The sequence below is a fragment of the Chelonoidis abingdonii genome, chromosome 9, assembly GCF_003597395.2.
Source record: "Chelonoidis abingdonii isolate Lonesome George chromosome 9, CheloAbing_2.0, whole genome shotgun sequence".
In the NCBI taxonomy this organism is placed as follows: domain Eukaryota; kingdom Metazoa; phylum Chordata; order Testudines; family Testudinidae; genus Chelonoidis; species Chelonoidis abingdonii.
Window position 1 is genome coordinate 85,213,083 of NC_133777.1, and position 23,882 is coordinate 85,236,964.

At 50.4% G+C, this 23,882-nt stretch overlaps 1 protein-coding gene across 1 annotated transcript in view; it reads right to left on the minus strand.

The window, feature by feature from the left end:
- The window catches only part of RASGRF1 (Ras protein specific guanine nucleotide releasing factor 1), a 96,949-nt gene that overhangs the window by 37,029 nt on the left and 36,038 nt on the right, over nucleotides 1-23,882 (minus strand). Inside the window, exons 4-13 of the mRNA XM_032794225.2 lie at nucleotides 22,905-22,997; nucleotides 21,233-21,486; nucleotides 15,548-15,627; nucleotides 14,487-14,680; nucleotides 13,165-13,274; nucleotides 8,986-9,104; nucleotides 7,294-7,454; nucleotides 5,649-5,712; nucleotides 2,825-2,961; nucleotides 1,348-1,430 (exon numbers count right to left, since the gene is read on the minus strand). Coding sequence (XP_032650116.1) covers nucleotides 1,348-1,430; nucleotides 2,825-2,961; nucleotides 5,649-5,712; nucleotides 7,294-7,454; nucleotides 8,986-9,104; nucleotides 13,165-13,274; nucleotides 14,487-14,680; nucleotides 15,548-15,627; nucleotides 21,233-21,486; nucleotides 22,905-22,997 — 1,295 coding nt within the window. The remainder of the gene's footprint in view (nucleotides 1-1,347; nucleotides 1,431-2,824; nucleotides 2,962-5,648; nucleotides 5,713-7,293; nucleotides 7,455-8,985; nucleotides 9,105-13,164; nucleotides 13,275-14,486; nucleotides 14,681-15,547; nucleotides 15,628-21,232; nucleotides 21,487-22,904; nucleotides 22,998-23,882) is intronic.

Here is a 23,882-nt window from a genome sequence, read left to right on the forward strand (position 1 = left end):
TCACCACAAGCAACTCCTAGACACCCAGTCCCAGTCAGCACCACCATTGCCACCCTCCGGAGAAGTGACACCAACACCCATAAAAGAAAAGGTCTCTCGATCCCAAAGGCCAAGCCCCAAACCAAAGGTAATCTCATCAGATCTCCACATCACGTGGTCCAATCCTTTAGATTAATCTCAAAGCTTATTTGTAAAGGAAAAAAGTAGAGGTGCGAGCTAGAATTGGTTATAAGAACATACATCAGAATGGCAAGTTCTTAGTTTAGGCTGCAGCGTGATGAAGTAACTGCAGGTTCAATTGTCTCTGGAATCCTGGAAGGGTCATCGCTCTTTGTCGCAGGCTTCAGTTGTAGCAAGTCCCCCAGAGAAAAGCAGGATTGAAGACAAAACTTGTGGTTAGCCAGTGGGGTGAAACCGAAGTCATTTTTGTCTGGCTGGTTTGGTTTGCCTTAGAGATGGAAAAACCCCAGCCTTGGGCTGTGACTGCCCTGTTTGAGCAATTGGTCCTGAATTGGCACTCTCAGTTGGGTCCCGCCAGAACCGCATCGTCACAGATGGCTGTCTACTGGAAGATATCCTGTCATAGAACTGTATCTGCTTGGCCTGATTGCTATTGTCCTGCAAGGCAGGGGACTCTGGTTCCTTCCCCAGCTTCATCCCTCCCATACCCATTTCTTCCATATTTTAGAAAACATTACATCAGTAATAATTATTGCCAAAGCACTGACAAAGAAACCATATAATCCTAATGCCCAGAAGGGAACGATGCCAATGTAAAGTCCTCAAAGCAGCATGGGAGGAGACCAGGAGAAATCCACACTCCTTGTGGCTGCCTTTGTATTTCCTCATAGCCCTTTCTTTTCAAGTTTGTTTTTCCCTTTCTTCATTCCTCTGTATTTGTCCTCTTGAAGCTCTCCCCTTCCCACACAGCTCCTCCCACCTCCCTTCACACAGCCTGAGCAAATGTCCTCTCCCTGAACACCACCAACAAAACCCTGCTAATGTGCTGCAATCATCCCTACACTCAGCACAGCACATGGCAGCTCCTAGACACACAGAAAACCCTCCAGGGCCCCAAACAAACATCACGGGCCTTTGTCGTAGAATGTCTGCTCAGACTTGCCCATCACAAATTGTTACAACATTTCTTTGGTAATCATTGATTACTGGTGCGTGACAAGTAGGATTACATGCAAAGGGTTTAGTCTTGCACTCCCACCGGCTTCCGAATGGAGCGATTTGAATGCTATTCACTTATGGAGTCCAAAGGGAGTTCTGCTGGTCAGGGGCAGAGTCAAGCTACATTTGCACAGGCACTCAAAGTTACACATCTCACAAAGCACTTACTTGATCATCTGGGGAACTGTGACTTTTGAGTTCTCCTCAAATGCATTCATCATGAGGCCATTGCATCGAATATTGTCTACACACTGAAACACAGAAGGGTCAGGGGAACGGAGAACACAAGTTACACTGGAAAGAGAACTGGTTTTGAGGCTCAATATAGGATTTGCTCAGTTGCTGAGATCACAGCATAAGAGGACGTGATGTTGAACTAATCCAAACTGGATACATCCTCACTCATTGTATCTGCCCAGGGCCATTTGATATGAAATTGATGCTGGAAATGCTGCTTTTCTCAGATACGAATGGTCATAAATATGGGGTGACTAAAGGGTGAAGCGTTCACGGCGGTCACTCTTTATGCCAGTTGCTAGCGGAGAGATTACAGGGAGATACACAAATTAGCGGTTCTTCCAATGCAGGATTTGGCATACTTAGAATGAAACTACCAAAGGTGGACTGGGCAAAACCACACAGACAGGGACCTCCAGAAATGCTCTCTCTCCACCTCTGTTCTCCCAGGTAGACGCTTCCAGGCCAGGTCTCCTCCCAGAGGATTGCCCGATAGCCCTGGCAGACAGACTCTCCCACACCGTAGTCCCCTCCTCTGCCTGTTACATGCTACATGCATCTTGCTGTAGCTGTGTCGGTCCCACGACACAAGGTACGTGAGATAATCTCTCACTGGAGCAACTTCTGTTGGGGAGAGAAACCAGCCTTCAAGCTGCCCTACTCGTCTCTCTCCCCAACAGAAGTTGGTCCAATAAAAGATATCACCTCACCCACTGAGCTTCGGTTGTACACTATGGCATTCAGCCTCTCTCACCATGCGGCCTACGTCCTGAGTATCTAAGGTTCCTGCCTATATCTATCCTGGGAAGCTATGCTAGGAGTTAAACACACTACATTGCTTCCTTGCTGAAGAAGAAAGGACAATGCACAGCAAAAAGGTGGCTAAGAACGAGATGTTATAAAAACCTGCCATTGAAACATTCATTTTTCTCTCCTACCAGCTGGAAGAGCAGTCCCTACATTTCATGGAACCACATGGACCCAATTCTCCACTTCTTTGCACCTTGTGGCATCATATGCACTCTGCAAAGTGAGTGCGAAGTGGGTGTAAACTGCTGCCACTGGTGGGAGTGAGCAGGAAAGTCAGAACTGGCAGCATTATGCTTCTTTTGCACAAATGTAAATGAGCTGCTAGCTGCAAGGGAATGGCGGGTTAGGCCGAGATTCTTTTTACAGGTGGAATGGGCCCCGATTTTAGCATAGATTTACTCCCACCTCTGATGTGTGAGTGTGAACTACAGAGCGGCCAGAAAGCCCTGAATTAAACAAAATAAAATAAGAAATAAGAATTAATTTCAGGGGCAGGAAGCAATCTGCAACAGCCATGGAAACCTAGCGTGATTTTGAAATCGGCCCACCTAGTTAGGTGCCCAAATATAGATTGGGTTTTTGCTTGATTTCTTCTTACCTGACTGATGTCACTGGTCCACGCAGCCTTTTCTTGCCTGGACGATGCCACCAAGATAACAGTAAAGGATGGAGAATCTTTTGGTTCCACTACAATTTTGAAATCAAGATGATCTGTGTCTTGCCCTGATGCTTTTGCTTTGTAATAGACAAGATAAACAAGCAGAGTAAGGTTTGAGGAGTTTTTTCTAGGACATTTTCCAATAGGATTGTAAACAACATTTGCACTTTGTTGTTTTGTTTGGCCATGGAATGCAGAGTTAACCCTGTAGAGGATACAAATTCAGAGCCTAAGCTACCACGTTGGCCATGAATCACCAACTCATATGCTTTCTTCTTGCTGCTCCTTCTCGCAAATGCAAGGAGCATCATTACTGTGGGGAGCTCCAACAGCCTGTGGATTTGTGCTTTCATGCACAGAGCGCAAACCTATACTTTCAGTCTGAATAGGTTTTTTCGGTTGACCAAAGTGAAGCCCTGTTCTTAACCTGATGGCATCTGGCTCTTGCAATGCAATAACATTTGAACGCTGCATCCGATCAATTCCAAAACTTCTGGAAATGTTTTAGGCATCAGTGGCCCAAACTCTATTGATTTTGGTCAAAATGAGAAAGCCGGAAAGGAAAAATGGGGACACATACAGCCCGATGCGTGTGGTTAGCAGAGCCACCTTCTTCAGCCAGGCCTGTAATTATCCATAGACCAAAGAACTGGGTTACCCTCTGTTTATCCTCCCAGTAGAGTTTAACAGAATAATAGTGTGTGGAAGTGGGGGCATGCAGAGCCAGGGGGGTGGGCTGAGAGAAGGGAGGGGGTGGGAGTGTGACCCACAGGGATCTTGTAGGGGATGGAGGGACGGAAAGAGCCCCTGAGGTATGCAATGAGTACGGCCTTCAGAGGCAATGAAGTGGGGGACTCCCTAGTTTATATTAAAGAAAAGCAACAGAGGAAGAAATAATATCACCAACGTCTCCGTGAAGGCGCAAAGCGGGGATCACAACTGTGACATGCTGTCTCCCCAAAGGGCAGCTGGCTGTGCAAAGGTGTAATACAATCAGCAGCGTTACTCAGCTTCTTTATAGGCCACAAGTGCTGCATTCGGCAGAGCGCCCACTGAGAGGCGCTCTTCAGGGCAAGGGACAGAGGGAAATCTCGCTGCTGCAAGCGGCTGAGCCCCCTCAGCCCGTGAGCCGGGGGTGGAGAGGGCCCAGAGAGCCTGACTGCAGCACTCACCACTCGGCAGGCTTAGGGTTACGTGCCACACCAGAGGGCAAGGACAAGATTACAGGCTGCAGACTGGGCCGAGGCAGGACCGTGTCACAGAATGCGCCCAAGGGTCAGGCCACAGACAAGGGCCCAGCCTGCCTGTGCACAGGTGTAATCTGTCCTCACAAAAGCTGTCTCCATAGTGTGGGTGCTGAGACCCAAACCTTCAAAACCATTGGGGGCCCAATTCCTGATGCCTGGGCACTGACTGTCAGAAGGACTGAGCACCCAGAACTCTAAACAGGTGCTCAGCATCCCAGGCCACTCATGTAGATACCTAAACTCAGCGACAGGTGTCCGACGCGAGGCACCACAGAGTGGAAATCCCAGGTCCGGTGTCACAGCCCAAGCCGAGAGGCTAGTTTTGAGAGCTCAGCTGCAAATGTCTGGCTCCCTGGGTCACTCCTCCAATGTGACAGCCAGGTGTGCATCTGTCACAGGCGGGCGGAACTGGGACACACAACTCTGATTTTTATGAGGAAGATTTTAAAGAGGACAGAAAATAGCAAACTGGATTTTCAATGACAAAGGCTTGCTGCTGGTTTTATTAGACCATTAACACTGCAGTGTGGGACGAGGCTGGCCCCCTTTGGAAGGTTATAGTTAGGGTGACCATCCGTCCTGTTTTTAAAGGGAGAGTCCTGTTTTTGGGACTTTTTCTTATCTAGGTGCCTATTACCCCCACCCCAGTCCCGTTTTTTCACAGTTGCTATCTGGTCACCCTAGTTATATTTGCACAGAAGTGTATCTGTTTTGTTCATGGCAGATAATGTATTTGATTCATGTCACCTTGTTTTCTGCTTACGGAATGTCTGCCACTGGACCACAACTTCCTTGAATTATTCATCATTTGAATGTGTACCCTCTATGGATTGATTGCACACAGCTCCTTGCAAGTCGCCATTAACTGCCATGAAAACTCCAGCAGTGCCGGCTGGTTGCCAATGGTCCTATGGGTCACAGAGTAGGACGTTTGTGTCCTGGTTTGATGAGAATTACTCCTGTAATCGAGTCCTGTAATCAAGACCGTGGCCTCAGAAGCTGTCTGGGCTTGGAATCTCCCAGGTGCAGGTGGCAGGTTAGGGGGAAGCAGCAGCTTAGCAGGGTTGGGCCATTTAACCCTTTTCTCTGTCTGCAGGGTGTAGGTTTTGCCTTGGGAGCAAAATGAGTTGATTGAGTTACTGGCTGGGCCCAGAATTTAGATTTCATTTGCTTGCATCACATACACACAAGCTAAGTGCACATGCCCTTAATCCTCATCGCAAGTGGATGGTCAGTCCTTATGGGTCTTTACTAACACTTTGGGGGCCTGGCTCTGAGGAGGGTTATGCAGACTTTGCCCCCTTGCTGGGGCAGGCAGCGTCCAAGCCCACATCAAACACGCCACTTCTAGGGCCAATACTCTTGTTTCTAACATATCTCCTTCCATTAACAGGTGCGTGAGGAGAGCTCCAAGGAACGCACGCGCCCGAAGGGAATTCTTTTTTAAATTTGCACCAATAATGGACTGGGATTTGGCGGGGGGGGGGGGGGTTTGCACAGCTCCAGCCGATACTTACTTTCTTCATCAGTGCTCTCCTGCTCCTCCATCAAGGTGCAGTCGATGAGAGAGATCACGCCATTCTGAAAGAGGAACAGCCCCAGAGGGAAGAAATGTGAACTCGCACAGGCACACGTCAGTCAAGAAGCCCCTCGGAGGGGCAGTCAGGGCGAGACATGTTGATCTTCTTTGCTTTTTCAATTGAAGTAATTTAAGCCCAGTTCCTGCAAACAGGAACCCAACAGGATGACTCCTGGGCATAAAGTTAAGCATGTGCTCAAGTGTTTGCAGGATTGGGCCCTTATTTATTACAATTTGAAAGCAGATTCTATTACCAATGAATTCAGTGTTTTGACTGGTAGAAAATAAGTAATTACATGCTTGGAAATTGCAATTTTCCCTGTACTGCTGATCAAACTAGTTTGTTTATACATTATTTAATAAGAACAGTAAATTAAGTTTCCCCAAAGTCTATTGTGATAATCAGCAACTCTTTGCCATGGACTGTAATCTTTCAAACTGGTAATTTAATGTCAGTAAAGAACCATTTTTCTAAGATTCTCACTCAATTAACTGAAAAACATCCATAGACAAATGTGAGAGTCTTGGGAATGGATGGGAAAAGCCTGTAAGTGTTTTATACAAATTTAGGCCTAATTAAAGTTTCCCACTGAATAGATTGTCAGTATTCTTGCAGCAAATCACAAATAACTTCTCTTGCTGAGAACTTGTAATTTTTATCTTAGCACATGACACAGAGCTCATTCCGTAAGTCACAGGATGTCCTAATCACATGCAGTACACTGAACTGCCCTGTTTGATGCATCTAGCTATCTGCAAACTACAATTGTGTGAGGGAAATTCGAAGAAGAACCTCAGTTTTTAGGAACTGCAAGGGTGACGGTAATAAGACAGACTATAACCCGCATTCCAGACCTCCTGAGTTTGAAAGGACATTGGAAAGGCTTAGTCTGGCAGGCCTGACTACGTGGAGTCCCCTCATTCATTTTACTTTTAATGGAGACACAGCAGACACAGAATTTCAGCTCCTCAAAGGTATTCTAGTGCCTAATTCCCATTGGGAGTCTAGAGCGCAGCAGTTCTCAGATGGCGTTCCATGGACTATCCACGTCCCACACCGCTGCAGAACGAAGCACTCTGGGGGAATTGAAGGCTTCTCGTGGCAGATTTCTTTTTTACAGCACCGCCTGGAGAGCTGTCTCCCTGGAGCATGGATGACTTTGAAGTCCCACAGTAGATAAGCCATGGAACTGTGCCTGCTGCAGTGACGCTCATTTTAAGGCCTGGTGGGGTTAAAGCTTTCTAGGAAAAAGTATCAGGTGCACCCTCCATTTTCCATTGCCTGCTTCTGCACTCACAGTTGCTCAGAGGTGGATTTTGCGCACACAGTCAGTTACTCATTCAAAAGGAAGAGCAGGGAAATAGGGTCTGGCTGGAGGCCAGTTGGAAATTCCACCCATGATCTTCATCTGAATGCCGGCATTGCTGTACTGCACAGCACTGCCCAGCAGCGGGGGCGGATGGCCACATTGAGCTCCCACAGTGTAACAAGACTTCAAAGGGGTCTGCTGGGCGAGGTGACCCCCATATTGGACTCCTCTCTGCACGAGTGTGAGAGAATTGCCCCTTTCTGCAATTCGCACCTTGGTTAAGTGTAATTTTCCACCTGAGCCTCTTGTACAGATAATTAAGTGCTTGGAGAAGAGGAAGCATTGTCTCTCGCCCTCCTTCTTCAAGGACAGGGAGCCCAGCCTCCCCCTGGTGATCTTCCCTTTCTCGGACATTGGCACTTGGATGAGGGAACCTGTTGAGAGGACAAAAACCCATGATTGGCCCTTTGTGTAGCTTCTGGCCTGCAGGGGTCATAGTTCTGTTGCAGACACCTGGTGTGAGAGTCAGACTGGCCAGGCAGCTGGTGAATACAGTAGCCAGATGCCTCGGGCAGGGAGCCATGTGCTGCAGCGGAGCATGCTTCCCAAAGATCACACCGGGCAGGAAGACCCAGCTGTCATGGCTGTGAACCAGGAAAGCGGATCAAACAAAGGCTTCTGTTAGCAGCCCTGGCACACGAAGAGTGCTCCGGGGTGAGACTCCCCATCATCCCGGGGGCCCCCACACTGACTTTCCCATCCCCAAGGTCCCATGGGAGGGCTGCTGGGGAGCATGGCTGGTGGAGTGGCCGTGCAGGGGGCTTTGCACACCCACTGTGCTGCAGGAAGGGTCCGTGCGCCAGCCCTGCACACCACGGAAGAGCTGATGAGGCAGGGAGAAGAGGTGGGTCCAGTGCCCCAACACGCTGTGCAAGGGACGTGGAGAGCAGCAACCTGTGAGCTGAAAGAGCAGCCTCGTGTGGGGACCCCCAGACTCTTGCAGCAGCATGGGGGGGATTTCACCCCACCTCACACACTGGCCGCACAGGTCATTCACGCCTCTGCTGCAGGCAAAGTGAATTTCACCCAAACATGCCACACTACGCGCAGTGTCGTATGGAGACTCGTGCAGAGACTCTCCCTCCATCGCACCCACCGAGCCCCTCCAGCCAAATGTGCTTGACCACCTCCTGTCACTGGACCTCCGGGCTGTGATGTGGCGAGAAGGGAGCCCTCAGCGGCCTGCTGGAGCTCCTCATGACAAGGCCCTTGACTCTTCTCTACATCTAAGGGCAGGGACCGAATACACTGGCTTGTCCCCCGCTAAGGGGAAGTTTCTGTGGGAGCCCCGTGGAGAACAGCAGCAGCTCACCATAGCTGACCCAAACCTAGGCTGCAATTAGTCCTCTGGGGAAAGGCACAAAGGAAGGGATCCATCCACCACGAGCTCTCTGGGGAATGGCCCTGGTACAAAGCCATGTCCTTCACGGGATGCACAACTTACTAGGAGTGCCAGGGCCAGCCCTGGGGGCAGCGTTTCTAAGCTGTACTGGCATGCAAGCTACCAAATGCCTGGTCTGACCGCGGGGGATGGCAAGAGAGCAGCAGCTCCCAGGCCAGGCCCCTTTCTCCAGGTCATGCCCACTCCACAGGGGTGGGGGCTACACTGACTCTCCACCCCTGGGCATTCCCCTGGGTGCTGGTCACCAGAGAGTCAGGATCCAGCCCAATATTTGGCACTAGAAAACCATTTGTGCTGTAACGCAGGTGTGAGCTCTGTGGTGCAGGACAATACAGGACCTGAGACCATCCACACACAAGTTGGTTTACAGCAGGTCCCTATTTCCCTCCATGCTGTATAATGGCACTGGTGACAGTATTGGCAACAGGCAGCTAGGCAGCTCATCAGCGCAACGCATCGCATGGACAGAGGAGGAGGGAGCTATAGAGGTATAAACATTATACCTTGTCTGACAAAAGTCTGGCTGGTGTCCAGGAGAATTTCACACCCTTCAATAATCATCCTTTCTATTGCCAGATTTTTTCGAATATTTTCTGTCTCGCTCACTTCATCGTGCATTATCCTAAAGAGGAGAAGAGACAATTGGAGACAGTGAACTCTGCCGTCTTCACCAACAATTCCCCAGCAATGTGGCTTTCACACTTAGCAGTAGCTGCATTAAGCATAGTTGATATAGAGGAAGGCAAAGAGAACCCAGCACTGCTCCCTACATACAGCCGTATACCCCGGAGGCTAGGAGACAACACGCATCCATCTGGAGTTGCTACATTTTTAAATATAAAAATGTTGGGAAATTTCTCAATGTCCATTCTTGCTGCGAGCTCCCCCGTCTGGCTGGCTGGCCTCTCCCTAGGCAGGCCATGGGTCTGGTTTTAAGCCAGAGGGTTCTTTTTTCCCTATGGTTTATCCCCGTCCAGTACAGACTAAAGTAGAAATAGTTTTGCCCCAAATCAGACAGATGATGTCATTTTCAAGAGGGTGCGGCTCCGCCCCCACCTGTGTGACCTCACACACTGTTTGTGCACGAGGTCATTCAGGCACAGGGTGGGAGGTACTCTTCAAAATGGTGTCCTCTGTGTGGTATGACCTCGCATGTCCCGAGTGTGAGGTCATCCCGGACGGGGTGGGGTCACACTGGCAGGGGCGGGCCCAGGCCTTCCGGGAAGCACCAGAACGTCCGGTGCTCTGGGAATGCGGCAGCGGCCACCCTGTTTCGCCCCCCGACAAACCACGTCTCGCTTTCCTGCTCCTTGGGGGACTGGAAGGAGGGGTGGCAATGCTTTGGGTGGGTAAACTCAGCGCCAGTGTGAAGGATTCATCTCCCTGGCTGCAGCGCGCTGCGATATGAATTAACTGAGAGACTAGAGCAGAATGTTTCACTTCTCAGCCTCTGGAAGGAAAGTATCAGACACTGGGAATTCAGGGGTCCCTATTGTCAAAGAAATCAGTCCAGAGGCTGCTGGGACAACGGTAGGAGCAAGGTCCCTTTGCTGCCCCAGGCACTCACAGCGGGATTTCCCTGGGCTCGTCCATGAACAGCGTCACGCTGCATCTCCACTAGACCCGGCTGGAAAAAGGGGGAGAAATTCATATGGTTTGGGGGAATATTTCTTCCTGGTTTTCCCCCCACAATCTGAATTTCATTGAAATGTAACCTTTTGAAAAATGCAGCCCAGCTCCGATCTGCACCTTGTTATCTGTGCCCATAGCACGGCGGTGTCGTGAGATGTGAAGAAGGAGGGAAGGGCAAGCCCTGACTTCATCGCGCCATGAACAGGATGAAGCTAGAACCCCCCAGCCCGAAGAACGCTTCTTGGGGCTCCCCCACAATCCGAAAGCTGGCCCTGAGCAGGGTGTTCACAGGCCCATGCGGTAGCAAGCCTCTTTTAGATCCTGACCCCCGGCACTGCTGGGAATACTGGGACCCTTGAATCCACGGCAGCAAATCCCACTGTGCCGCCTCGTTACTGACCAACTCGTTATGGATTACAAATGTTAAAACCCACTGACTCAGAAACGCTCCCATTTGGGCAGCCCTGGTCGGCTGGAGCTGGCCTATTGCGGACATGCTCTGCAGACAGGAAAGTGCTGTACTTTGTACGAACTCCTCCAACAGCCAGACAACAAACCAGAGGGAGCTTGTGGTGCCCGTCTCAGGGCTCCGGACATGCCACGCCAGCGAGCTCCTCACCCACCTGATTTAGAGTCTAGGTCCTGATCCAGCAAAGCAATTAAGTGTGTGCTTAACTTTAAGCATATGAGCAGCCCCGCTGAAGTCAGTGGGGAGAAGCACCTGCTTACAGGTAAGTATGTGCTTAAATGATTTGCTGGATCAGGGCCTAAAATACCTCAACATACTCAATCTGTGATACCTAACTGCAAGAGCTAGTGACAGAGCACAGACTGCAGATAAAAATACAGGCCCTAATCCTGCAATTGGCTCTGGGTCCTACCTGGACCCCACAGCCCACTAGGTTCCACACAGGTTTGTTGCTCTGCGCTCGTGGGCCCAGCTGCAGGGTCACGGCCAGAGACAGGCTTTCTGCATTTTGTATACGAGTGCTGAGTTCTGGGTTCTGCCCACAGCATGGCCTCCATCAGCTGACTCTACAGCTAAAGGAGGAAGAAATGGTGCAGGCTGAACTGTGCCAGCACCAAGTGACTACAATCGGATCAGGTCAGTGCACTGTCGCAAGGAAATGGCCAACAGCATTTGCATTTTTCAAAAGGAACCTGAAAACACTTGAAAGGTGAGTGTCTCCACATTGCACTTGAAAAGAAGAGAAAAGTCCCTCTGTGCAGGCATGCACCTGAAAGCAGGTGCCAGCAAGGATGCTGCCAGGCTGGCATCCCATGTGACTGGCTCCAGGAACAGCCAGCACAGAGCCCTGTGATTTGCAGGAAAAATTCTGGATTCCAGGGGATTTAATGACTCCACTTCCTACCCCTTCCATGCAGCAACGATTCCGCAAGCTCGAACTCCTCAGGTCTTGTCTGGAGGAGAGTGTTGGAAAATGGATTTCAGCACCGGTTCCCCCCAGATCAGTACTGGAAAGGGTGTGAATGCTAGCGATGTCTGGAGACACTTTCTGAAGTGCTGCTGGAACTGATTTACCTGCCTTCGCCCTGTTCTCAGTACTGATTCAGGGGAAACAGACACCGACACCAGCTTCAGCAGCAGCTTGTTGTCCTGGTCCGGACAGAGCTACCGTGTTTTAGGTGGACTCTCTCCTTTTCTGGGAGGGGAGGTGTGATGATGAAGTGGGGGGGTTTTCTTGGGGTTTTTTGTCTTTTCCAGGGTTTGCATGCACAGGGGGTGGGATTCAATGTACCTGGGTGTTACTGGTTTAACGAGGTGAGGGGAGAGGGAGTTTGTTGTTACAGAGGACCGGAGAGGGACTCGGGACCCCAGCCCAGGAGACACAACCGGTTCTGGCCAGTGGGAGGACAATGGGCTGCAGAGAGAGGACCCCGGTGACCTGACCAGCCGGTTCCAGCCAGAGGAGAGCTGCGAGGAAAGGGGACTCAGGCCTTCCTGTTTACGACCCTGTTTACCTGGAGAGAAGACAATGGACTGAGGCGGGGCTTGAGGCCGGGGATATCAGAGACCCAGCTGGAAAGCAGGGGGGCTCGGGCTGGCGAGGGGAAGCAGGCAGAGCCCACCTGGATGCAGGGAGACTGGGATGTGCTGTTATTGTGAGAGGCCAGGCCTGAGGCCCTGAGAGTTTCCTGTGCTGTGTTCAACTCTCAATAAACCCTCCTGTTTTATGCTGGCTGAGAGTCACTCTGGTCTAGAGAACAGGGTTGCATCAGCCCCTTTGGGGGTGAAGAGGCCCAGGGGGTCCAGAGTGCGTGGACTCCCGGAGGGGGCCCACGGCAGAGACAGACGTGCTAAGGCTCAGAGAGGTGCGGCTCCAGGAGGTGGAGGGGCCTGACCCCGAGAGAGAGTGGACCCCCGAGAAGGGCTGTCTCTCTGAAAGGGGCACTCCCCACGGACCACACAGGGCCAAGAGTGGGTACGATCTGTGAGTCCGTGACAGGAGGCAGGTAGGACCTAATTCATTGATTTGGACATCACAGAGCTCAGAACAATGGGATGTGACACGAGTGCTCAGTTCCATTTGGGAGGCTTGCAGTTCACACCCTCAGCACTCACAGGCGAAGGAGCATTCAGTGCCCTCAGCATCGGTAGCACGAGCATGAGGCTGTTCAAAGGGAAAGTCTGAATCTAAAATAACACGGGCCATCTTGGACCCTGTCCTTTCCCTGCACCTGGTGCAGCACAGATACTGCTCTTGATGCCACTTTGTTCCCCCCGGCAGACTTGTTACCACAGAACCACCAAGCAATGCCGACACACTCAGCAAGTTCATGGATGGCCTCATGGAGCAAGAGGCCAGAACAATATTCACGCATTTGGCAGGGAAATGACTAAGTAAGGATTCAACTTCTCCTTAGTTTCTCCTATATTTCACCTCAAAAGGAACACACCTTCCCCTCCCTCAGCATGCACACTGCCTCTCCACCATGCTTGCTCTAGAGAGACAAGAGCCGCTGCTGTGGCACAGAGCTTTTGGAGCCTTCCTTGGAAGGAGAAGGAATCAACCTGTGATGGTTCTGACCTGGAAAGCTCTTCTAGCTTGGACTTGGCATAGTCCAGGCTGTTCCTCTCCACGTGCTCATGGGGCGTGTGCGCCAGCAGCTCATGTAACGTCAGAATGTACCTGGGAATCTGAGTTGGAACACAAACCGGAAATCAGGGGTCAGCGGAAGGAAACCATCGTGGGAGCAGATTAGCATTAACACTGACGTAAGGACGACTGGTTTGTACAAAGTGAACTGGGCTGGGTCCTCAGCCTCTACAAACCTTTTTGTGCTGCTCCATAAAGCCACGAGCACCCACCCATCCAGTCCAGGCCCCACTCGGAAAGTGACCCCTTCCCCACGCACAGGCTCAAGTCCCGCCCCAGCACAGCTTCTGGGGTCCTTCACCAAGCCCAGCTTCACCAGACTTCAGGTTCATAGCCTGTTATTCAGGTACCAGCATTTAACTGGTTAACTGGGCCTCACCCTGGTCTTTCTGGAAATCACAAGTTTCAGCTGGAGGCTTTGTTTCAAAAATAACCCTTGGGCCCCACCTTCAGCTGTGGTGGGTGGGGGGCTCGCAGGATGGTGGTTCTAAAGCAGTGTTATTCCCCGTGTCTGGGCAAGTGAGAATGGCTCTCGCGTTCACGTGTACTCCGCTTGCCAAGGTCTCTGACAGGCCCCGCTCAGCGCTCACGCTTAGAGATGCTGAGACTTACAGGGACTTTGTTTCCCATCACTGAGCGTGGCGGTAAAGTGAGGGTGCTGGCTGGCTCTGCTGACTCTGCCCCCTGAGGTCTCTGGGGGATCAGCCGGAGGCTGTTGGTGAATGGAGAGGGACCCAGCGATGGGAGTAACTCAGAGTCCCACAGACTAGGGACCTGGTGGGTGACGGTTTCAAGCCGTTTGTGGCTTTCCCGGTTGAGGGAGCTGGGTTCTCACACTGCCAGGCCTCCAGTGCCCTTGTAAGGAGGGACAGAGGCTGAGGCACTCCCCTGAGCTCAGTCTAGAGCGACCCCAGAATGGTCTGTGATGCTGGGGGTGGGGAGAGGCTGGGAAACCAACCTAGGGGCCATCCCTGCCTGCACTCAGGGTGTGAGTGGCCATCTGCAGGGAGGGAGCCCTTTGGGCTGTGACCAGACTAGGAGTGGCTGAGCACACGTTTGGCCAGTCACTTCATGGCACGGAATATTCTAGACAAACTCTTCTTCTAAACAGCCAGCCAAGCCCCTTCCTTCTCCATTGCCTTGAGAGATTATTTATAAGCAGAGCCCAGGAGGCTCAACAGATCTGAGGAGCAGGTGGTTTCCTCGCTGCACTTTATGGTCTGCTAGCACTTGCCACATGGGCCATGTGTCACCTGGAACATGGGGTATGTCAGAAAGGTCTCCAGCGTCCTCTCCTCGCAGTCCGGCTTGGCCTCATAGTGCTTCAGCAGCTTGTCGAAGTCACGGTTCTGCTTGCAGTGGGCCAGGATCTGCAGGCTGTACTGATGGTTTCTCACAAACTCCTGGTAGATGTTCAGCATGGGCAGCAGGATGTCAAACAAGTCAGCTGTAAGCAAGCAGGCATTGAGCAGGTTACTGCACCGCACGAGAGCCTCACACTCAGAACGGGCTCGGGCCACTTTAGCCTCGGTGCTAGGCCGACAGGTTTGCTCAGCTATGCCTGGCCTGAAGGATGATGGGAGCAACTGCTTTGTGTTTGTCTGACATTTATGGGAGTGACATGTCACGCATTGGTTCTGTGTCTGCATTTTGGGTTAGAAAAAAATGGGCATTTGCACAACAAGGAAATCCAAGCCTCCCTTGAGCTCCCTGGTTTAGGGACATGCACCTTTAAAGGTGCATCAGGCCGCATGCAGGAGTGTTGGGACTTGCATCGCTCGAGGAGGAGAAGCCCAGCCTGCTGCGTGTCTCCTATGGCATTGCGGGTGAGGCATGTTACCCTGCACCGGCTGGGTGCCCACAAAAACCACAGGAAGAGAGCTTCACAATGGAGGAGCCAGCAGAGTCAAGACTGTGCTCCCTGTCTGAGAACTACTGTGCAGAGCACTGGTGCAGCTCCTGAATGAGGAGCTGGGGATGGAACAGGCAGTGAGGAGCTGCTGGACTGGCAAATCTCTGTGATTTAACTGTGGGATCCATCAGGGCGGCATCACAATAAACTCTTCTGTGAATGAAGAAAAGCCCCATGAGGTCAGGTCACTGGAGTACAAAACCTGAGCTGCATGGCAGACTAGAATTGGTTTGGGGTTTTTCCCATGAATGAAAAAAATGGATGCCTTACCACAATGAGCAACAATTCACTGCAGTGATGTAGATCAGAGAGAACCACTGTTAGGTTTATTAGAAGGAAGGACACGCAAGACTTTAATGGGAGTGAAGAATAACATGCAATAAAGAAACAGCAGCTACTCACCAAGCACTAGTGTCGGCCAGCTGGATATTCTTGCTTTCAGGCCTTGATAAAAGATCTGGTGCAAAAACATGATTGTTTCACTGAAAGATAAACCAAAAGGTAGAGAGACGGGTGAGAACCAATTAATGAATAATTTAAGAATCCTGGCACTTCTAATGGGGGAGGCCAGAGAAGCACCGTGCAGTGATCAGGAGACTGGCTGGACTGGCTGATGAGGAGAGACAGAGAGTGACGGATGGAGAGAAACTCGTCAGCGTGGGACGAGGGGAAGGATTAGTAGGAACAGAGGGGTGAGAAGGAGAAAGAGGGAGTGTGAGCCAAAGAGCAGTTCACGTTTCCCAGTAGTGAGATGTAGGATCCCGTGAACAGTCTCTCAAGTTCTGTAATGAAGGATCATCCTAGGGAAGATTTAAAACGAGCAGCCAGCACCACACCCAGGGACGTGTACAACAAGGGAACTGTGCACCTCTTGCAAGTCTTTGGAAATGTGGCTAGTGAGTGTGTTTCGAGGAGGGCAGCCTGCCCAAAGCCACACCCCAGCAAGACCCCATACGTGCACCACACATGCACCTCAACTGAGGCCATGCCTGAGTCCAGCTGGCTGCTGCTTCCCTCCAGAGATGGCTGGGAATGATGGCAGAGTGGCAGGGACTTATCGAGTTTTTCTAACACCCTCTTAAATAACCTCTTTGAGCATCTGTCTGCTGCTCCTAGCCTCTGCTCTGTCACTGCCTTGTCTCTCTTCTTCATTTAATGATCAGATGAGCAGAAGGCTGCACAGTGGCCCACGTGGGCCCTGACCTTGCACCTGCTTTGTAGATTTCCCCAGCTTCCATTCCACTCTCTATCAAAGCACCCCAAATAACTTTGCATCTATTAGTTATGATTTCCCTCCTGTGATGCCGAGTTGACTGTCCTTGATTAACTCATCAGTCTACGTGCTTTTCCATTACAGCCATAATTAGTTTCATCACTATCATCCCACCTGCAGAATTCAAATGTGCAGGTCTGTACTTTCCTGTACCAAGGACCTGGCTTTATTATAAGCAAGTTCTCCTGCTAGTCCCTGCCCCACTCCTCCCCAGGGTCCTGATTAGAGTTTCCTCCTTTGCTATGGCTTTTTCCTTCTCTGGGGAATTTCTTCTTCCCCTGCTATACGTCCCTCGTCTTCCTTTGCTGATAGGGAGGCAAAGGAGTTGTTTAATTTTCAGCAGTCCATAAATGACCTTTGCCATCTGCTTGCCAGACCCTTCCTGCTGCCTTCCCTGACCGGCTACCCCGGACATGGATCTCATTAGTTCTGTGACCCTCTTGCAGAGTTTCTCTTTGCTGGGTGCAGTCGTGCTGCTCTCCTTGTTTTTCACTCTCTCAGCTTCACTCTGCAGTGTTTGCAGGCTTCTTGGTGCCTGATGGGGATACCTCTCAGGATCCTCCCTTCCCACTGGCATCGGTGCCTGGTGGACGGTTTCATGCACCACTCACCTCTGCCTAGTCTGAATGAAGATGATAGCAATTGATTTGTGTTTGTGTGTCACAATTACTGGAGTGAAATGTCACTCATGGGTTCTGTGTCTGTATTTTGGGTTTGAAAAAATGGGCACTGGCACAACAAGGATCTGCCAGTGATTAATTTGTGCCGGGGCTCAGCTCTGGCACCTCTTTCAATACAAATTAAGCAATGGGGGAGGCAGCGGGGCCTGGAGGTGATGGGGGGGAGGGCGCCAAAATAGAAGTTTTCCCGGCTGCTATTTTCCCTAAAGCCAGCCCTGGATAGCAGGGACTGGACTCATGACCCAGAAGGTCCCTTCCAGTCTGATGTCCAATGATTTCCCTGAGGCTGTATCAGATAATCTCCATCTTCTTGAAAGCATCACCTCTGCAGCCTACTCCGTCTCCTTACAGCATGAGCACGTAGAGTGAGCAGACGTCCCGACAGAATCGGGACTGTCCTGACTTTTCGGCGTTTGTCCCGCATCCCAATCGATGTTTGGTCGGGACACAATTTGTCCCGATATTTTGCACTCCTGGTTTTTGTTTTGTTTTGTTCCGCCGGCAGGACTTCGCTTTTTCTTTTGCTGGGCTGGTGGGACTCCATTTCCCCCTGCCCCCTTTGCAGGCCGGACTCTGGGACTCCAATTTTTGTTGTTGTTTTGTTTTCGCTCTCTCCCCCTCTGCCAGCGGGACTCCCCCCCATGTGTCCCGATATTTTCTTCATCCCATCTGTTCACCCTATGAGCACGAGCTGTAACTGCATTTCCCAGAGGGGAAGCACAGCGAGCTGTGGGGTGGGATGCGCTAGCCAGCAACACAGGGAATAAGTTCTGCCATTGTCCTGCATGGAGAAAGGAATCGCCAGAGCTGGAATCTAATCAGGACACAGGGCTCACTCGCCCGCGTGGCCCCTCCGAACACATTAACGATACTTCACTGCTAACTCAGCCAAACTCTTTTTGAGGGTCAGTAAAAGTCAGTTAACTTTCTCTCGCCCATTTCCGTAGGGCTCTGCATTTTCTGGTTTAAGCTGGAATCAGAAATAGCCTGGGAAATTCTCTTCTTAGTATAGTTCTGAGTTACCTGAAACTGAGAAGTATCAGGAAATTAATGAGATTTCCCAGTTCCCGGGACAGAGGGAGCTGCTCTGATGGGTTTAGATGTGTCTCTGAACCAGCCCTCTGAATTTGTCAATATCCACTCACAGGTGAGTTAACAAGGCAACATAGGGGCTAAGGGATGGCCTAACTTAATGCATTTATATAGATCTTGGAAGGCCCAGAATTAAAGATGGTCCTGAATCAAAATCCTGGATGGGAACAGTTGCAGAGTTTGGGAAAGCTCAGCTCAAGATCCATGGCCAAACTGCAGCGTTTCCGTCTCTCTCTAATGGGCCAAACCCCTGCTGCAAATGGGCCTGGAGCTTTGGGAGAGTGAGGATTGGAATTCTGTCGCCTGGGCCTCTCTCTGTCCTTTGGGGGTTCCTCACAACACCCCAGGACAGGTATTTTACTTCTCATAAGTCGCATCCCAGTTAAAACCGGCCCCAACCTAATGGGGCGAAAAACAGGCTAGAGAGTCTGCCCATAACTGAATGCCAGGTTGGCACTTTCAGTGCTGCGAATGATACACTGCATCTGTAGCCATAGCAACAGAGTGAGTGGTTTCTGGATGACAGGAGCAGTGATGAGAGCAGGGTTTCAGGGAGTTTCAGCTCCCTCTGACAGAGCATTCAGCCCGCCACCGGGCTGGCCTGAAGGGATGAGCTCTGCACTGCCTGCCATGGGCGTGCCCTAGAAAATCCCACGTGAGGCAGGTTTGGTTTCCTGTACAACTTTGTGGCAGTTGCAGCGAGATAATCCCCTCGAATGCGTGTCCTTAACGCTGAAGAACCTCTGGGGACAGAGTCCCATTGTCCAACCTCCTCTACGACTTCTTCCCAGGGGATGTTGCAATCTCCTCTAGTCCTAAGGTCTGGCTCCAGATTTTGTGCCCTCTCCAGTCCTCTCATAGGAATTAGGAAGCCAACCCCCCTTGGGCACAGCCTGCAGTGTTCAGCTGGCCTCTCGCAGTTTAACTCATGAGGGGATTTCGCTTTCCCTCGGTCAGTTAGTTCAGCCTGTCAAGGGGCAAACCCGACAGCAGCCAGTGCGAAGTTCTGCTCTCCCAGACTAGACTAGCGCCTTCACAGGCCCTCAGAGTCTCTCTTTGCTTCTGCTGGCTGTTTTCTGCCACATGATCCGCAGAAGTAAATAGCCAGAACAAAATCACTCGGGCATCAGCACCTGAAACCAGCACTGAACTCCCATGGGCCCTTGGGAAAACAATGCTGATGCTGGGTTGGGGTTTCTCTGTCCCTCCCCTCTCCTCCTAGCTCAGGTGGACTGACAACCCAGACAGGGAGCGTAGGAGCTTCTTGGGGGTACAGCAGGAGGTGGAGGGGAGGGGGAGGAGACAGATGATCAACTTGTGTAGTAAATAGTAACATGGTGCTAAACTTTCCCCTCCCACACCAGGGGCCTGCTAGGGCTGACATCTGTCTGAGCATATCCACTGGAAACCTTACAACAGTGGGCCAGGAATGACTATTGAAAGAGCTTTGTATTCCAGTCACTGAGGAGCTGAACTGTGCTATCAGAGGTGTCATACACCACCCCTCGGGCAGACATCTGCCATGGCGGGGTTCCATTCTCTCGAGCGAGACCGGCTCTAGAGCAGGACTTTGTATTACGATCTGTCCGAGAGTCGATGTCCTCATGCAGGATTCAGCAGGGATTGCTGCTGTTAAACCTGGCATGTCGCAGGGACACACTTGGCAATGTCTTTGTTTGGCCCAGGCTGGATTTAAGCATCTTAATTCATCCTCCTCAGCCAGGGCCTGTGGCTGGATTGCTATCTGTGCAGCCCATGGTGGCTCTGACATGCAGCATCTCTCCAAGCACAGAGCATTATGCAGACTATGGGTGAGAGATTACACCTGCTCTCTGTATACTACACATCTCTCCCAGCTATTACGGTCTCTCCTTCCCTTTTTCTTCTGTTCATGCAGCTGTTGAACGTATTCTGCTTCTGCCTCCAGCATCTTGAAGACAACCTGGTTCCTTTTTCTCATGTGACCCGTTCGTTATAGGGATAACCTCAGCTCTCTTGCCTAAAGCCAATGGAAAACCAAACTAAACTAACTCAGCTCCTTCAGCTTTCAGTCCAGGTGCATTTCCCACTGTCTCAGGCCAGAGCACCTGGCACAGAACTCAACTCTTTGAAAAACAAGGAGTCCGTAACACCTCCCGTTTTCAATGAGTGCATGAATACACTGTTGCTGCTGAGAGCTTTCACTGTACGGCTCCTCCATGCACAACAGACCCTCTGCACATGTGGATTTCCTCCTGTGGCAGGGAGCTGATTGGCATTTTCTAGTTAGGTACCAGCCCCCACCCTTATTGCAGGGAGCAGAGCGATAAGGAAACTTTTTTATGCCTGGAACGTGAGTGGGATTGATGTAAGCATTGGAGCCATCCAAAAATGAGGGGAAACCTTAGGTACGAGAAGCACCTTATAGCAAATCAGGGATGCTCTGATTCCTGCATTTATTTGCTCTTCAAGGCTTGGGCTATTTGTTCATCACTTGGCCTCATGCTCCCCAGTGCGGGACACTGGAAGTTGTTTCTGGATAAGTAAAGGATTGGGGGATGGGTAGGTGAGCTGCTTAGAGGAGAAACTCCTAAGTCTGGTTCCATGCAGAAAAGGCCTGATATAGGTGACACACTGGGCAAGAGGGGGCCAAGAGTCTCTTTATATTCTCCCACTGAAAGCCCTGCTCTCAAGAGGAGGAGCACCCTTAGGGGTGGCACTGAATGCTTAGCTGCAGAGAGCTCTGCCAAGGATCCCCTCCATCAGGAACGCCGCCAGGCACTACCCACGCCTGCAGGAGGTCACCAGAGTGACCAAAATCCCATGGCAGGTCCAGTGAATCCACTGACAATCCTGCCCTCCCTGCCATAGGAACGTGATCATTGGTCGGACAGTCACCAAAACCAGGCGCTCTAAACCCAGCAAAAGCCCCTGCAATCACCATGCAGCCGGTTGTGGAGGGGGAACTGGACATATACCGCACCCCCCTTCGCATCCTACCCCATTACCATCAGTACACTGCTAGCTTCCCCCGGGCATGGGTCATCCAGGAACGGCGCTCACCTGTTCAGGAATATGCTGCTGACATCATCATGGGTGATGGGAGGCTTCTTGGAGCTCGCTGCCATCCTCAGCGGGCGGAGGAAGTTGTTGACCAGAATATGCAACTGTTGAACATATTCTGCTTCTGCCTCCAGCATGCTGAAGACAACCTGGTTCCTCTTCCTCATGCTGTCAGCGTGAGGAGATCTGATATAGTCCTGAATGATCGTCTTCCATTTCCTCCTGCATAGCCAGCCCCGTAGAAAGCTCTGGACCTGTTAACAGATTAACGACCTCATTAGCGGTTTTACACCTCAGCCTGGGCTATTTATGCAGCAGTTTAGGTGCAAAGACCAAAGAGCTCTTCCATCAAACAGTCCGTTGTGTGGAGGTTCTACCACAACACGTCTGTACAGCTGGTTTGCTAATGACATTCATGTGGCTTTGTGCTGAGCCATACATAATGGTTTCTGTTCTCTGTACTTCTGCATGGCCTCGCTGCTGGGACATGAACAAGAACGCACTGAAAGGCACTTTCTCAGTGCATACGATCACCTCTTTCTCCTTGTACAAAGATGAACGTAAGGCTCATTATTACATGAAAAGAAAACTCATTAACACTTGACCCCTCACTGCACACGTAAAGTACAGCGCACGATACTGTCAGCAGGACAGTGAGGATATGAAAATACCCAACCTACCCAGAACCTAACACAGATCTATCAATCTACCAATTCACTGATCAACCAGTACGTTTGTGCGCGCACACAACATACAGAGACAGGTGTGCTACATTAAAAACAAAAAGCTTTTGATCCTTGTATGTACAATGAAAAAATATCTGCAACATACTCAAATCTGTATCTAGATCCAGCCATAGACAGATATATGCACTCAGTCCTGCACACCCACTTAAACCTGAAAGTGCAGTGTTTTATGGCTGAAATCTCCTACACAACAAACAAAGGCATCACAGCTCCGAGCCGGGGGGGCATAGCCAGGACTCCTCCTCCTGTACATGTGTCACTAACTGCAGTCAGTGGGAGTTCTCCACGGAGGTGGAGTAACTGCAGGACCAGGTCTCTGTGCAGGTGAAACTGACCACAAGGAGAAACAGTGCTGATTTTGTGTGCAAGATGTAGCTAGCTCAAGATGCTCTCCTGCAATGGTCAGATTTAACCCATTTTCTTGGAGCAGGCTGTATAACAAATGGCTTTGAAGGACTATTTGTTCTCTGCAAGGAAGAATTCATCCTAACACAATTTCCTTGCAGCATCTCTGAGTCTGTAAATCTCTGCCTGCAGGGAATCCTGCTTCTTACAGGTCCCCACTACACCGACATGGCAAGATTTAAGACGGGGCTATTTGTCTATGCACTGGCACACTACGGTGGAGAGGTGCTCACCCCAACAGCAGACGTGGCCAGTACTGAAGAAGGCAGGGACAATTAACAGAAAGCTTTACAGAGAAGCGGGGCACATTCTCCTTCAAGAATTCATAGAGTGGGGACAGCTCATCAAACAGCTCAGCCCAATCAACACTACAGCAGGTAGCAAGGATCAAGCTTCACTCTGTGAAATACATTTCAAGTCAAGTGTTCATGGCATGGCTCCTTACAGGTCACTAGCAAGTACCCAGTGCCAGGGTTTAGTCACAACGTCTGCGAACGGGTCTTTAATGTGACAAAACAAACCTTTTTGATTTTCTTGATATCGCTGTCATCGTCATTCGGCGCGCTGCTCTGAGTGGACTGGATGCGCTCATTATCTTTAAGCAAGGAGGCAATCTATAAACACAGGAAAACAAGGTGACCAAAAGCTCCAACACTGGCACTGCGAAACATCTCCGTGCACAAGTGCAGGAAGTGAAAATACGTGTGTGAGCGAAGTCCTGTCCCCAGTGACCTGCATGCACCAGCCAGTAACTCCAAGGGTCAGACGTGAACCATGTGATAAAACCATTCGACTATGGTACAATGCTGAGCTCTAGCCCTGATTCCATTTTAAATGACAAATGTAACAGATCATGTTGATTCTGCCTCTAATGGGAAAGCACTAACGATGCACTGATGAAAAGACAAGAGTATTCTAAATATCAGCAAAATAAACCAGTTGAATGTAATGTAACGTATTTGAAATATAGGCTGTACATGGTCTATCCAAGATATTTTAAAAAATGGGAAATGTAACAGTTCTAGGCTAGAAATGTTGCCAGATACCAAATGCAAAACTGGGCAACTGCTCTATGATAGTATCCGAGGGGTAGCTGTGTTTGCTGCTATTACAGATCCAGACTAAGAGTCCTGTGGCACCTTATAGACTAACAGACGTATTGGAGCATGAGCTTTCGTAAGTGAATACCCACTTCATCAGACGCATTCACCCACGAAAGCTCATGCTCCAATACGTCTGTTAGTCTATAAGGTGCTACAGGACTCTTTGCTGCTTTATGATAAAGTCTCCAGCCAGAGCTTTTCAAGAAATGGGGTGGGAAGAAATTGCAGAAAATTCCCACTTCACTTTCTTCCTGCACCTTTCAGCAAGGAATGAGTTTTCATTTATTCGCCATTTTGCATGAACATTTAGATGGAACATTTTAGGCTGTTACATTTTCATTTTCAAAAATGTTTAGTTTTTTTTTCTTTTTAATCTTCCTCCCTTCGTTTCTCCTT